Source organism: Mixophyes fleayi, chromosome 4 (assembly GCF_038048845.1).
Source record: "Mixophyes fleayi isolate aMixFle1 chromosome 4, aMixFle1.hap1, whole genome shotgun sequence".
NCBI classification, from domain to species: Eukaryota; Metazoa; Chordata; class Amphibia; order Anura; family Limnodynastidae; genus Mixophyes; species Mixophyes fleayi.
The window spans coordinates 42,017,052-42,032,246 of NC_134405.1; the positions used below are offsets into that span (position 1 = coordinate 42,017,052).

The following is a 15,195-nucleotide window of genomic DNA, read 5'->3' on the forward strand; positions in this document are numbered from 1 at the left end:
AAATCTAGCCCTTAATCTTATTGTAATTTCTGGATGAGAAAATGTCTACCGTTCTTATCTAATCATCTCTGCCAAAGATTAATCTCCATGGAAGATTCCTTGATATGTGCAGGCAACCTGTATTTTCGTAAAGAGAAAGTAAACTCACTACTATACAGGGGAAGGTGCAGTGCAGCCTAGAACTCCATAGTTCAAATTGATTGTCTGCTGGTCTCATAGGTATTAGAAATCATATGTAGGTATTGGTGGATTAAAACAACGGTCCACATCCCAGCAACCTTCACTCTAGGGGGTAAATGTATCAAGCTGAGAGCTTTCCAGCAGGTTTGAAAAGTGGAGATGTTGCCTTTAGCAACCAGTCAGATTCTAGCTATCATTTTGTAGAATGTACTAAATAAATGATAGCTAAAATCTGATTGGTTTTTCAAACCCGCCGAAAAACTCTCAGCTTGATACATTTACCCACGGATTGCGGAAAGTTCAATGTGGAGCGAGATGAAAAATACTGTCTCATTTTTACTTTTATGGCAAAGCTACGAGGGAGTAGTAAAACATTACCATCATATCTGAGTTTTTTTTACTTTTGTATGTTTACTTGTCCTTTCGTTTTTTTTTTATTGTTTTTTTAACTTTTGCCCCTGATTTTACTTTCAAAGTATTACATACCATGCCCATTTAGATTCTCACTATGTGATTATTGAAGAATATGTAATGTTGGTTAAATAATTACTGCATATCTAAATAAAATTCTTATAACTCTTCTTCCATAGTTTATGTTCCATAGGAAAATATATTTCATCTATAACTGCAACTGAATATTGGCAATATAGCCTTCAATTTAATTTGGCAGATTTTGCTCCTATTTCAATAGAATACATTTGTATTTTTAAATCATAAGTCCACCTTATTTACAAGAATGTCAAATCCAACCACAGCACAAGATAAGCTCTGGCCGCCGGTGCCAGCTTCAGACCTACTGCAAACGTCGTCCAATCCAGAAAGCAATAAGTAGACCCAGCAATCCTAATATGCACATGAAGAATGTATATTGCAATACCAGAAAACAGTCACTATTCAAACCCACTGGCCCATTTTCAAATGCATGCTGGGAGCGTTGCTTTTTGTTTTCCTGTTCATAATAGACATCTGGGTAATTCCAGTTAGATGGCAGTCTTTCAGTTACTGCATTCCCCACTGGGGTTTTAGAGCTTGTGTTGATATGGAATATCCACTGATGGAACAGACTGTTTCATCCTTGTTAAGGCTCCTCAGTGCAGAATAGGATGTTCTTGTCAGCCAGAGAAGCACCATATAGACTATAATGCTAAACATCCCAGCTAAAGCCCAGTGTTTCTCACCAGTATTACTAACCAATGTCCTGCTCAATCTACGCATTCTATGTCCTAATAACCTGTGTCACCTACACCATACCTGCCTTACTAACCGTATCTTCTTTTTTCTCTTCTAACCCCTCTCTCACCCTTCTCCCCACTCCACTTCTTTCTTCCTCTGTGCCTTATTTCTGAACTTCTCTCCTTGTCTCTGTCTCCCCTTGCCTATATCTCTGTTTCGGCTACCTGTTTTCCCTTTACCCTTGTTGTTCTTCTTTAGAATTGATGACGCAGAAGCCTGTTTTATTCTCAGCAACCGCTTCGAAACAGACCGCATCGCAGCTGTACGTCAAAGTGGGATTGGGAAGGAGGGTGGCGATTAATGTTGTTAATGTGGGGGTTCGGGGCTATTACTCATCAAATGACATAGAAGAATCTGAGTCTGGGACTTTGTTCCTCCCGGCACAGAGTAACGGAAATAAACAATGGTTGTGTTCATGTTATCACACTTACATGGGATACAGTGGTCAAGTCATCTGTTTCTGTGGGCTTATCTTGCTTCTGTAGCCACTAGGGGGTGCCATGAGCAATTTGTACCTTGATTTCAATAAGATAAGTCACTTAAACTAATACAACCAATGGGACCTGTCTAAATAAACTATTTTCTACTCACCAGGACCACCAGACCATCCTCCGTGCCTGGGCTGTGAAAGACTTTGCACCCAAATGCCCTCTTTATGTTCAGATACTTAAACCAGAAAACAAGTTTCATATCAAATTTGCAGGTAATGGAACAGTAAAGACGTTTATTAAATATCTGGCGTATTCCACAACTCTTAGGGCTAGATTTACTAAACGGCGGGTTTGAAAAAGTGGAGCTGTTGCCTATAGCAACCAATCAAATTCTCTCTGTCATTTATTTAGTACATTCTACAAAATGACAGCTAGAATCTGATTGGTTGCTATAGGCAACATCTCCACTTTTCAAACTCGCAGTTTAGTAAATCTAGCCCTTAGGGTTAAATGTATCAAGCTGAGAGTTTTTCATTGTAGGTTAAAAATCAGCGAAATATAACAAACAAGTGAGTAAGTGACAAAATGTGTCCTTTAAAATAACTGGATGCACCTAATAGTCTCTAATAATTGTTGACATGATATCACATAATCCAAACTAATAAAGGTGTTATCTTATTCTTCCTACATTGTTACCAATGCTTGATAAAGTTGTTGCAACAAAGTATCACTATTCTAAACATTCTCTATTATAACACCGCTATGGTAATGTTCCAGATAACTAGGTTGTTGGAAACGGACTGATCTGAGCCCAGCATTACTGGTTTTCTGAATATAAGTGGGATATTGTGGATCACCCTGATCTCGCGAACGGTTATTTTAAAGAACCTCAAAGGAGATGTCAGCGCTGATTATAATATCAAAATAACTGCTAAACTATCGGTATTTCTGAGTTACGCTAATAATCTTTCCAGTTTAGCAAGGGCTACGAGGTAGTTTTTTGCTTTGATAATCTTTTAGTTTCAAACGGACACAATTAAGGTGTATCCAGTGAAACTAGATGCTAAGCTCACGGCAAAACCTTTGTTTGTTGGGTTTGAAAAACCAATCAGATTCTAGCTATCATTTATTTAGTACATTCTACAAAATGAGAGCTAGAATCTGATTGGTTGCTATAGGTAACATCTTCTCTTTTCAAACCCGCCGGCAAACTCTCAGCTTGATACATTTACCCCTTAGAGTGCAATGGAAGAATTTTGTAGATAAACAGGACTAATGGAGAGATATTTCTATAAATAATATGTAGAACAAACACAGACATTTTGCCTCGGGTCACCTGAGTATTAAAGATGGATATGGATGTCTAGTTAGGGCAAACCTTTGTATCCGTGTGTCATTCTGTGGTTCTTCGAATCCATAGAACACGATGACATTAATAAGTATATATGCATCTCAATGGAAGTGGACTTATACTATAGTTTATTACATTTTATATCATAAATAGGTAGTGTGCCAAAAATGGAAACACATGGGTAAATTAGTGATACCAAGCATATTGAATGCAAGAGCCTCCAATCAGGCGTGGCTTAAATGTTACAAGCAATAACACTCCAGCTTCTTATTATTCAGTAATTAAAGTAATTACTGAAGTCTGCCTATTATATTAAAGCTTGAATTAGATTTTATATATATATATATATATATATATATATGTATATATATATATATATATATATATTATTATTATTATTAATTTTTATTTATAGGGCGCCACTAGGTGTCCGTAGCGCCTTACAGGGACAAACAAAATTAAAATACGAGGTGAGACAGCACAGAACAGTAAACAATAATCACAGTAACTCAGTGAGCTCAGGGCACAGCTAGAGAGGGGGTGGAGGGGAAAGTGGTAGGTCCGCCAACAGCGGCACCTAGGAAGGAGGGCACGGAAAAGAGGGAGACCCCAAGGGGGAAGAGGAGGGAGCGAGAGGGGACGGGGGAAGGGGGTCCTCGAGGAGGAAGGCTAGGTAGCTGGTGAGCAGAGTTAAAAGTGGTGGAGACAGGGGGAGAGAAGACCCTGCTCAAAGGAGCGTACAATCTAAGGGGTGGGGTAGACTGACAGAGAGACACGGGGGAGAGAAGGAGGAATGGAGGATAAGGATAAGGGAAGGGGAATGAAGGGGAAGAGTCAGAAGAAAAGGTAGGAAGTTAAGTGGGAGACTGGAAAGCTTTAAGAAAAAGGTGGGTTTTCAAAGCCCGTTTGAAATATATATATATATATATATATATATATATATATATATATATATATATATATATATATATATGATCTGTTTAAAGCTTAGAGGCAGGCTTCAGTACTTACTTTAGTAATGATTAATAAAATAGCGGATCCTATAACATTTTTGCTGTTTGAACTGATAAAAACAATCCTATCTCATCTAGCTAACTTTCGGTTTATATAGTACACAGTAACTGTAAAATATCGAGAAGTAAAAAATATAGTATACTTAAATAAAGAATATACAGCCTATATTTTTATATATAATTAGCTGAACGCCCAGTGTTATTGGGACTCACCGTTCAGCCGCAGGGCGGCAGAGACGACTTCCACTGTCTGGCTATGCCTGGGAAGAGCGGCTACGGCTGCGCATGCAGCTCCATTTCGCCAGTGATGGTCTGCACAGCTGTTGTGTGGTGCTGTACAATGGGTTTAGCATGTTTACATGCTTTTACCTGTTCTTCCGTGAAGGTGGCAGGTGGGGGGGGGGTTTAGCAATAGATTATATAATGTTCTATTACAGTACTGAACCCAGGGGCTGATTTATAAAAGTTCGAAAAGCTATTTTGCTTTAAAAAAGTGATGTTTTTGCCAGCAGAATGGCTTGGTTTTGCTCCGCTAAATATTAATAGGGATATCGCTGGCGATAACCCTATTGGGGGAACCTATTTATCAAGCACTATTGATAGATCATCATACAAATAGCACTCAGTGGGCGGAAGGGTCTCCCCAGGGATCATAATATCCATGTATTAATAGCATATTGCTGAGTTTAGTTGTGCAAAGAGCACGGGCAGTGGACTACTAAGTAGAGGAGAAAGGTGATATTGTGAGAGGATTCATCCTTCACCATGTTCTTAACAAGTGGACCAGCCTTAAATGCCTGTCTCCAACAGTGAAGGGTTCTGGTGGTTCTGTAATTTTACAGGGTGCATTTTCATGGCATGGTTTCGGTGCAGCCGTTCCCTTAGAAGGCAAGATCAGTGCTAATCACTACTTAATGAAACTGAGTGATCATCTTCACCTCATGTTGCAGTATTTCTTTCCTAAAGGGAGGTATCTGCCAGGATTGCAATCCACGAAAATGCAAAGGTCTGGTGAGCATGACACTAATGTTATCCGGACTGAACCCAACTGAACATTTCTGCGATATCCTGGAACGATGCTTGAGACAGTGTTTACCACAACATTCAAACATGTGTCAATTGCATCCCTAGTCCAGACATTGTAGAATCAGTGCCTTGGTGCACACAAGCCGCACTGAGCGCATGTGGTGGCCCAGTGCCCCATTAATTCATGGCTAATATGAGACACTTCAATTACTGCTGATATTGCGTACATTATCTATAAAACATCTGCACAAAATATACAGACATTAAGGTGTATCTATCGCCTATACACAGCCGGCACGACTGTTTTGTGGGATGAACAAATACTTATGAGATTGCAGCCAATCGGTTCTCTAGGAACCACAGATATTAGTCTTTTAGTGATGTCACTGATCACAAATGTCCTCTATAGAATACATGAAATGATCTCATTGATCCAGTTCCTGATTTCTCATTTTTTTTTTGTTTCCATCCATAGATCATGTGGTCTGTGAAGAAGAATTTAAGTATGCCATGTTGGCGCTCAACTGTGCTTGCCCAGCGACCTCCACCCTCATCACGTTACTGATACACACCTCTCGTGGGCAGTAAGTAATGTCCATCATTTACACCTATAACACATTGTACACATAAATCATTGTCTTTACAATCTTGTAATGATCTTCAAACACAGCTTCCAATTTATCTCTTTGTATGTATTGCAGTAATTCCTAGAAGAAAGTATCATTTTGTGTTCCCCCCCAAATCCATATCCATACTTAATAAAACCTTCCAGATATTCCAGAGATTTTCACACACTGAGATATAAAGCTTTAGACTTTTAATAGTTTTGCTTTTTATTAAAGTGTCTGGTTCTCTGGTCTGGGCTTCAGATAGTTAGCGCTGGAGTAAACGCTACAGTCAGTTTAGCAATTAAGCAATTGTGGTTCAGACGATTTCACCTTCTCTTTGTCTCTCATGTTGAAACAAGCTTTCATGTTGTTATTTTTTTAACATGTAATTAATAAACCATACTTGCCTACTCTGCCGGAATTTACGGGAGGCACCCAAAGTTCGGGGAGTCCTCCCGGACTCCCGGAAGAGTAGGCACAACTCCCGGATACTAAACAAATGTCGAAATTAACGGCATTGAATATCAGGGGAGGTGCTTAATCATGTCATTAAGCCCCGCTCCCCCTGTTCAATGCCGTGAAATTCGCCATTTTATAGTGGGGGAGATGCCAAAATGACGCATTTTTAAAGTCCCGCCCCCACACGCCCATCTCTTCCCCCCCAGCTCCTGGAAGCCAGCTTCAAAAGGTTGGCATGTATGTAATAAACTGATGGAACAAGTAGATAGTAAATATTTACAAAATGGATAATGTCTTGAGCTTAATTCTTCATCTATATGCAAAGCTTCATGAGCTAACACCATTTCCACCTCTGCACATACAGCAGAACTACCAATTACATGATGAACAAAACAGAAATATGCGTGTTTTTGTGTGTGTGTAGGGGGGTATGGAGGAGTGAAGGGGACAATGCAGGAAGCGTACCAGCATGAAGCAGGCCTATTATCAGGAGCATGGACAGAACAAACAGGGCCCGAGTTGCTGAAGGTGGAGGCTAGGTTTGTGCTAGACATAGGTGCGCAGGTGGATAGGATGGTGAAGGCAGGACCAACACGAGGAAATAGGGCCCTGTTCAAAAGAGCTTACAATCTAGAGATTTGCTTTCCCTTTCTTCAGGGCAGCAGCTATGGACCTTTTTTTCCGAAGACTTGCCCACTGGCAGAAGAGTCTTCTGTGGATTGTAACTAGAGATGCTCAGGCTCGGTTTTCTGAAAACCGAGCCCACCAGAACTTAAGGGATCCGAGTAGGCTCACAAGCCGGCTCGTTACTTTCGCGCGTCCTCGGATCTGAATCGAGGCAAAACGTCTTTGTTGCGTTGTCGGATATCGTGGGTTTTGGATTCCATAAGTACCTCCCTCCCCCGGAGATCCAGCACCATTGCTCACACAGAAACAGGGGTAGCAGTGTTCTTGTTGTCACTCTCCAGTCTCCAGTGACATTGCTCAGTGCCATTGTTCATACAGAAACAGGGGTAGCAGTGTTCTTGTCACTCTCCAGTCTCCAGTGCCTATGTTCATACAGAAACAAGGGTGGCAGTGTTCTTGTCACTCTCCAGTTTCCAGTGCCTATGTTCATACAGAAACAAGGGTGGCAGTGTTCTTGTCACTCTCCAGTCTCCAGTGCCATTGTTCATGCAGAAACAGAAGGGGTATCAGTGTTCTTGCCCTTGACTGGAAATGATTGGAAATTAATGTTATTGAGGTTAATAATAATGTAGGGATAAAGAAAGAGCCAAATTATGTGATTTTAGCAAAAACAAATCGTGATTTAAAAAAAACAAACAAAACCAAAACTCGCGAGGGCGGTTTTGCCAAAACCAAAATCAAAGCACGAAGTTAATCCAGATCCAAAACCAAAACACGGGAGTCAGTAACATGTTCTGTGTCTCCTCTTTTACAGAGGATGTGTTCCAGATCATGCATAGATCACATTTTATAAAGGAATTACTTGATGTCATTGAGGCTTATCTATCCACGTCCGCCCCCTTCAGGGTCTGATCAGCGTTCATCCTTAGGAAAGCTTCTGAGTGTTGTTGTTTATACACTGACCATGGTTCTGTGCTGTCCTCCTCTACCTGTCCCTGTACATTGATTACACTACCCTGTTGTCCCATAATGGTTTTTTGATCTCCTTGTTCCCACTCATGTAGTCTCCACTAGTTACTTTAGGTCTGGAGCAACATTAGCTTCTGCAGACTGTAGCTGGGGCACAATCCTGAGTCAATGGTAGAAGAAGCTGAGAAGGTTGTTACAGAGTGCGACCTCTTATGCTTAAACTTAGTGATCCAATCCTGTACAAGTCACAGGGGTAATGTCCTTTTTATGCTTTATCGTGTCCAGAGATAATCCCACGTCACCTGACCAGTGGCAGAGAAACTACAGCCGTTGCTCCGCGAATGAAATCTACCACATCCGACTAAGTGAGAGTAAATTCTTTGGAGAATATGAGGGGAAGAGCTTCACGTACTCCTCCTTCCATGCCCATAAGAAGTAAGTCACAATCTCTTGGACACATTTGTCTTCTGCATGGTTCAGTTTGACTTGATGTTGTACGGGCCTCTGTTGATGATGATGATGATGACGTGCTGCTGTGTCCTTCCCATGTAAACGTCTTTTGCACCTTCAGATGATCCTATTTTATTGTCAATTTAGAGCCATCATGCAAGTTCTGCTAACCATGCCACCTTTTCTTGTTAGCTTTTTTCTGTGCTTTTCAGACACAACTTTATATCACCAGGAAAAAAGCCGCTCTCTGGATATTATTGTATGCAATGCAGCAAGCGCAGCAGAGCTTTGTTATTATCTTTGGGCAATGACAATAAATAACTTAACCTGTTTGTATAAAGAAATGGCTGAAGATCACAGAAGGGGGGGTAGAAAGATAAGGCATTGTAATTAATAAAACAGGAGGATACATACAAGTCAATAGATTGAAGAATTGTGAAGGTGGACAACACAACAATATGCCAGTAGGATTTTTGATAGACGTATCTCGTAGGATGAAAGACTTATTGTTGTATTTCTGCTCAGTGGGATTATGTCATTGTAATTTAATTTTATTTAATAGCAAAAATATGATTTCATTGTTTATAATTATCCTTATCCTCTTTTTACTAAATGGTATTTGAAGTAATTCATAATCGTGTCTTCATTGTCTTTATTATGATGTATGATGGCTGAATTAAGCAGTGCTTTGTTCTTCCCGCAGTAATTATGGGATAGGGATCAGAATTACATTAATAAAAGGGGCAAATGGACATAGTTTTTTTTGCTGTTAAATTCTATGTTTCTATATTTTAAAATGTGTACATGAGACAAACTAGAGTCTTTGGTTGTTATGAATTAAACAGCTGTTCTTTTATTAACACAAAAGCCTGATGAGGGTAAGCACCCTGCCAGGTACCATAAAAGAATATGAGTGGGCCCTTGTACTTATAGGAAATGACTTCTATACTTAACATAGTTTCACAGTGTAATGACATCCACATTTTATTCTCCTGCTTGTGCTGCTTTTCTACATTCATATAAAATGCATTAATTCACCCGCAGGATTTTTTTTTTTTATTAGAACCTGATAGTTATCCTACATCTCTAATTTAATAGAACCGAAAAATTCAATGTGTGTGAAAATTAGTGACAAATAAAGTTTTATCAAGCACAATAGTTTACTCAGAGTGCTCTGCTAGTTGTTAGTCTAGCTATGACTGGCACAGCATGCTATCGGGCATCTGCCTTGTGTAAGTTGCCACTCTGTTGTGCCTTCCTGTGATGAGTGTTGGCATTTGTGCTATCGTTCATTATGGTGCTCAATGTGGTGGGCAGAATGCTGGCAGAGCCTGGCGGAATATTGGAAGCTTGTACATGCACATCGGGCAACCTATACATACAGCATCTCATACACTGCATAGAGTACTGTGTAGAATTAGCATGATTGCATATATGGAACTTGTAAACTAATATATACTGGAACTTGGATGTTTGTGATATTTATGTTTCAGCATTTCAGCACTTTATATGCTGTATCTGCATGTATACTATCCATGTGATGAACCTTATTATCTGGTGTTTAATTGCCTTTAATTTCCTTATCCTTGTGTGATCTTCACTTCATATTCAGGTATGGAGTTTGCTTAATTGGAGTTTGCCGGGAAGATAAGGGCAATATCCTGCTGAATCCTGGCCCCTCCCATATAATGTCTCCGACCGACACTTGCTTTTATATCAACATATCTAAGGAGGAAAACTCGGCCTTCAGTTTTAAAGAAAATGAAAACATGCAAGGATCCGGAGATCGGAGGTCCGCTTACCATGGCTTGACGAGACTGCCTGTCCACAGCATTATAGCCAGCATGGGTTAGTGTGTGGAGAGCTGTAAGAGTGCTGGACAGGAGACAATCTTATAAACATCCTTTTTATTTTCACATTATGCACATGTTGTGGAGTTTTTTTTACACACATTTAATGCCAAAAGACACACACACATTAAAGTATATCCATCCCCTATACACAGAGTGTAGCATACCTCAGTGGTATCACTAATTCCTAGAGAGAAGACAACAAAATGGCTGTCACCATTGTATGTACAGGATGGGTGCGCTAGCCAACAAAATGGCTGCCTCCAATGTGTGTAGAGGATGGGTGTGCCAGAAGATAAAATGACTGTCTCCTCTATGTGTAGAACGTGGGTGCACCAGCCAACAAAATGGCTGCCTCCAAGTGTTTGGGTCCTTTGGCATTAAATTTGCATAAAAAACACATCATGATCATATAGTAGAAATGGTAGGATGTTTATAGGATTGTCTTGTTTCCACTGCCTTGTGAAAAATGTCATAGAGTACCCTTTACACAGTGTCAATACTTTCTCTTTTAGGTACAGTTGCAATCGATCTCCAGGGGTCAAGAAGACCAGAGACTGCTGACAGCAACACGCTAAGTCCACCTTCTGACTCCTCCCATAGAAGGAAGCACAGCATTGATCCCGTGCCTGATCTCATTGATGGTGACACTAGCACAAACTTTGACCTTCTGAGCGACCAGTCCGAGGATGAGACCAGTCAGTCAGATGAAGAGCTGGGCTCATTTAATGAGTATGAAAATTGTAAAACGTGAACCAAGACATATGAAGACCACAACATTTGAATAGAACACAGTAGAGGCAGCCATTTTGTGCCACTTCATTAGGAACTAGTGCCTTTTGAAAGGCACTCTTGACCAATATTCTTGAGGCGCGGGTCTTCCAGTGAACGGATGGCTGCATCCTTATTCAACCAACAAAATAGCTGACTCCACTGTATGTAGCCAAAAGGTCCTCCTTTTAAAGAGGAAGAAGACTGAAATGGCATGGGCTAGGGCATCATATTCATGAAGTAGAAGATATGTAATATTTTTGGGGTTGAAGCAAAATATGTAAACATAGGAAATTAAAGAGATTCAACTGGTATTCATCATGTTATTCTCCTTTCTCCACCAGTTGGGTGAAGGGTTACCCTTCCAACACGCCGTACATTGGCAGCTCACCCACACTGTGTCATCTGCTCCAGCAAAAGAGCGCATACTGCTGCCTGCGACTTGATAAGGTATAGTGGCTGGCATGCTCCAAACAGTACAGTACTGCACTAAATTACATCCTGCACACCAGCTCTCCATGGGTGTGGTTCAAACACAATGGCTGTCATATTTATTTCCAGTGAAAGCCATATGAATGTTGGCAGAAGCAGTGGTAGTCAGCATATCGATGCTGACTATCCCGACAAGACTCACCCCAACGTGACTATTCCGAAGGAGCTTGCTCCTGACCCTGCCCGATGACGACTCCTCTTCACCCCGACAGCAGCCAATGACGATGAAGCAAGATGGTAGGTGCAGCTGATGATGTCATTGAGCATGCCAATGGGATTATCACAGTTGTTAAGGGGGTGAGGTAACTATGCACCCATGTACAATGTATTTTAGAAAGGATTATACATTGTACATAGGTGCATATTTACCTCACCACCTTAACAACTGCGATAACCCCATCGGCATGCTCAATGATGTCATCAGCTGCAGCCGCCTTCTTGCTTCATCGTCATTGGCTGCTGTAGGGGTGAAGAGGAGTCGTCACCGGGTAGGGTCGGGAACCAGCTCCTTCGGAATAGTCACGTCGGGGTGAGTCTTGTCGCTCTTCTCGGCATCGATATGCCGTACCACACCCGGCAGAAGGCAATTATTGTGTTCTGTATCTTGAATACTAAGTGAAAATCTATATTCTACAAAAAAACTTATGTATAATTTTTCTGGTATTCTACATTTTATTTATAAATCCTCCTTGAGGATGAATTGTTAATATAGTAGTTTTTATGACAAGATGGCCATATGTTGAAGCCACCATATTGTTTTTGTTTCACTAACTAATAATCTTATATAACTCTTACCAAACTTGAGTCAAAACTGGTCGGATTCATTGTCAGATGCATTATTGTTCTAAATGGCCATTTTTAAGCACTGTCAATTGTCAAAATCTGGTCAAACTGGAAAATGTGATCATTCTCACAATGTATTTCAGTAAATGTTTAATTTTAGTTCCTATGAGATCTTCTCAACTTTTATTTACATCTGCACACATAATGAACTTGCATGACTTTCTCTTTATCTCTTTCGCACCTACCAAGAGCTGCCACCATTTCCCATATGAGGACGCACGGGCGTATGGCTTCAGGAACGCACTGGTGATCGTGTCAGCGGAGCGAGCGGGAAACGGGCTGTATAACTTCATAGTTCCTCTCAGAGCCTACTACAGAGCCAAGAAAGAGCTGAGTCCCATCATCCTTCTCCTGGAGAACCCGTGAGGATCAAAAGATAACGTGTATAGGGATATATAATAAAGAAGATTGTAGGGATGGGCTTATTATGAACTGCAATGATGAGTGGCACCATGTTCTTCTCTATTACAGGACCCGTGAAGTTCTAGAATGTTCTATTTAGAGGTGTGGTTAATTGATGAGGCGGGGCTTAGGGTGCCAATGGCTGTGTGCCTACAGGCTTCAATTATGCAAATGTGACTCTGAGCATTTATTAAACCTGTCTTAGTATATTAATGTGCATGTACCAGAGACTTGTGTTAGTGTCTATACAATCATTTAATGATTATCTTTCAGGCCGGATGCACAGTTCCTTGAGGCAATCTGCTGGTTCCCTCTTGTCTATTACATGGTGGGATCCATTGACAAGTGAGTAACAGACAGACTGCTGTGTGATTTAGTCCTATTCCATTGTATTATAATCCCACTGCTCCCTGAAAGAGGCCTGTGTGTATTTTGTCTTCCTTGAAGTCACTGAACATCTAAATGAGAAAACCAACCTACTCTGGCTGTATGACGTAGCTGGGTACAGACTCAGATTCCGTGTTACTAGATGTTCCTCTGGTGAACACCAAGCCTAAGTGGGCCCATATAACATATTTACCAGGCATATGTAAAAAAGAGCCATTATTGGCCTCTATAACATAATATGTAACATTATGGGCCTGAGTAATTAAAGAGAACAAAGCATAAAAAAGGAGTAACTTTGCACCTGTTCAAAACCATATTGCATTGAAGGGGGAGGTAAATTTAAAATGTGGGACAGATTTATAGTTGGGATAGGGCATGTCCTTGATCAACTTTAAATCTCAATGTAAAAATAAAGCTATCAATATTTGTGTGCTAAATGAAAAGCAGCCAGTATTTTCCTTATGTGCAAAATAATAAACTAATATGCACCCCTTGCATTGTAAGATGGTTTGTTCAGGAGAAATCTTACTCCTTAATTTTGCTTTGCTCTCCTTAATGACTCAGGCCCTATGAGTCCATATTGTTGATTATTGTGTTTGTGTGGTATAAGCTATGCATGCTATATGAACTATGTTCAGCTCTATGGTGGCCCTTATTACTAAATGTATTGTTGGGCCTTGTGTCCTCCAATCAATCAGTAGCCAGCTCATGCCTCAGGGATGTCACTGGTTCCTGACTACTTGGCAGATTGGTTTCCAATGCATAGTGGTTCAGCTGACAAAATGGCTGCCACCCACCTATGTAATATATCTAATTACTAGTATATTGATAGGCTGTATTCCAATGAATAGTGGTTCAGCCCACACAATTGCTGCGTTACACCCAAGTGATGTTACTAATGAACTAATAGGTGGAATTCCCATGAATAGTGGCTCAGACAGCAAAATGGCTGCCACACACAAATCGCATACATGACAGACCCACTTTAAAAGGCACGATATTAGATGTACCCATATAACGAGAAGACCTGATATGTTTGAGAGAAATATAGCTCTGCACATGGTGAAGTAGTCTCCAGGTGGTCCCAAAATCATCTATCATGACTGCAATTTGTATTTCAACACAGCTCACTGGGGAATTTATGTGCACATGTGGAGGTGGCATCAGTCATAAGCAAAGAGGTCTCCGACTAACCTTAAATAATGTAAACATCATCATCATCATTTATTTATATAGCGCCAGCAAATTCCGTAGCGCTTTACAATTGGGAACAAACATTGATAAGACAATACTGGGTAATACATACAGACAGAGAGGTAAGAGAACCCTGCTCGCAAGCTTACAATCTATAGGACAATGGGAGTTTGAAACACAAGGACGTGCTACATCATATTGCACAATGGACCAGCTCGAATACAAAGGTAAAAGTACTGAGTGGGCTGTGTGTGGCAATGTTGGTCAGAGGGTTGTTGTCTTGTGTTAGCTGTGTAGACGGTGGTAATAGAGGAGATTAAGATGGTGGTTGAGGAATATCATGAGCTTGTCTGAAGAGCTGGGTTTTCAGAGAACGCTTGAAGGTTATAAACAATATTATTTACTGGACTACAGGTTACTGAACTTAAGACAAACTGCAATCCTTTGATGCAGTGATATGTATAGTGTATTATTGTTATCATCTTTCTACAGCTTGGATGACATGCTGCGCTGTGGGGTGAGTTATGCTGCACATATGGTTGTTGTCGGGGAGGAGAACTCCATGATCGCAGAGGAAGACTATATGGCAGATGCACGGACCATTGTCAATGTGCAGACTCTTTTTAGGTACGACTGTCCATTTTTTTCTTGCTCAATGGGACTGGCTCTTTACCCATTCTAATTTGAAAAATGGTCTTTGACGAATTGTGCCTTGTACAATGGAAGACATAGTCTAAACATAGGTTAATGTTATTTCTTGCTATCAGCTATGAACAAACTTAGAGAGTTATATCTGTTTCTGCTTTGATTGCTCTCTCTCAATTTTCTGGTTCATGTTACCTGACAGCAACTCTCCTCCTACCAATGGTATCAGGAACAAAGACCCAGGGGCCTATTTATCAATCAAAT

At 40.5% G+C, this 15,195-nt stretch overlaps 1 protein-coding gene across 4 annotated transcripts in view; it reads left to right on the top strand.

The window, feature by feature from the left end:
* Positions 1 to 15,195, top strand: part of LOC142151294 (potassium channel subfamily T member 2-like) — a 111,942-nt gene that overhangs the window by 81,521 nt on the left and 15,226 nt on the right. For all 4 annotated transcript variants that reach the window (XM_075206793.1, XM_075206796.1, XM_075206797.1 and 1 more), the window contains exons 13-22: positions 1,612 to 1,675; positions 2,008 to 2,116; positions 5,710 to 5,818; positions 8,183 to 8,332; positions 9,960 to 10,195; positions 10,713 to 10,929; positions 11,313 to 11,418; positions 12,493 to 12,665; positions 12,979 to 13,050; positions 14,779 to 14,913. In XM_075206793.1, the coding sequence (XP_075062894.1) occupies positions 1,612 to 1,675; positions 2,008 to 2,116; positions 5,710 to 5,818; positions 8,183 to 8,332; positions 9,960 to 10,195; positions 10,713 to 10,929; positions 11,313 to 11,418; positions 12,493 to 12,665; positions 12,979 to 13,050; positions 14,779 to 14,913 (1,371 nt within the window). The remainder of the gene's footprint in view (positions 1 to 1,611; positions 1,676 to 2,007; positions 2,117 to 5,709; positions 5,819 to 8,182; positions 8,333 to 9,959; positions 10,196 to 10,712; positions 10,930 to 11,312; positions 11,419 to 12,492; positions 12,666 to 12,978; positions 13,051 to 14,778; positions 14,914 to 15,195) is intronic.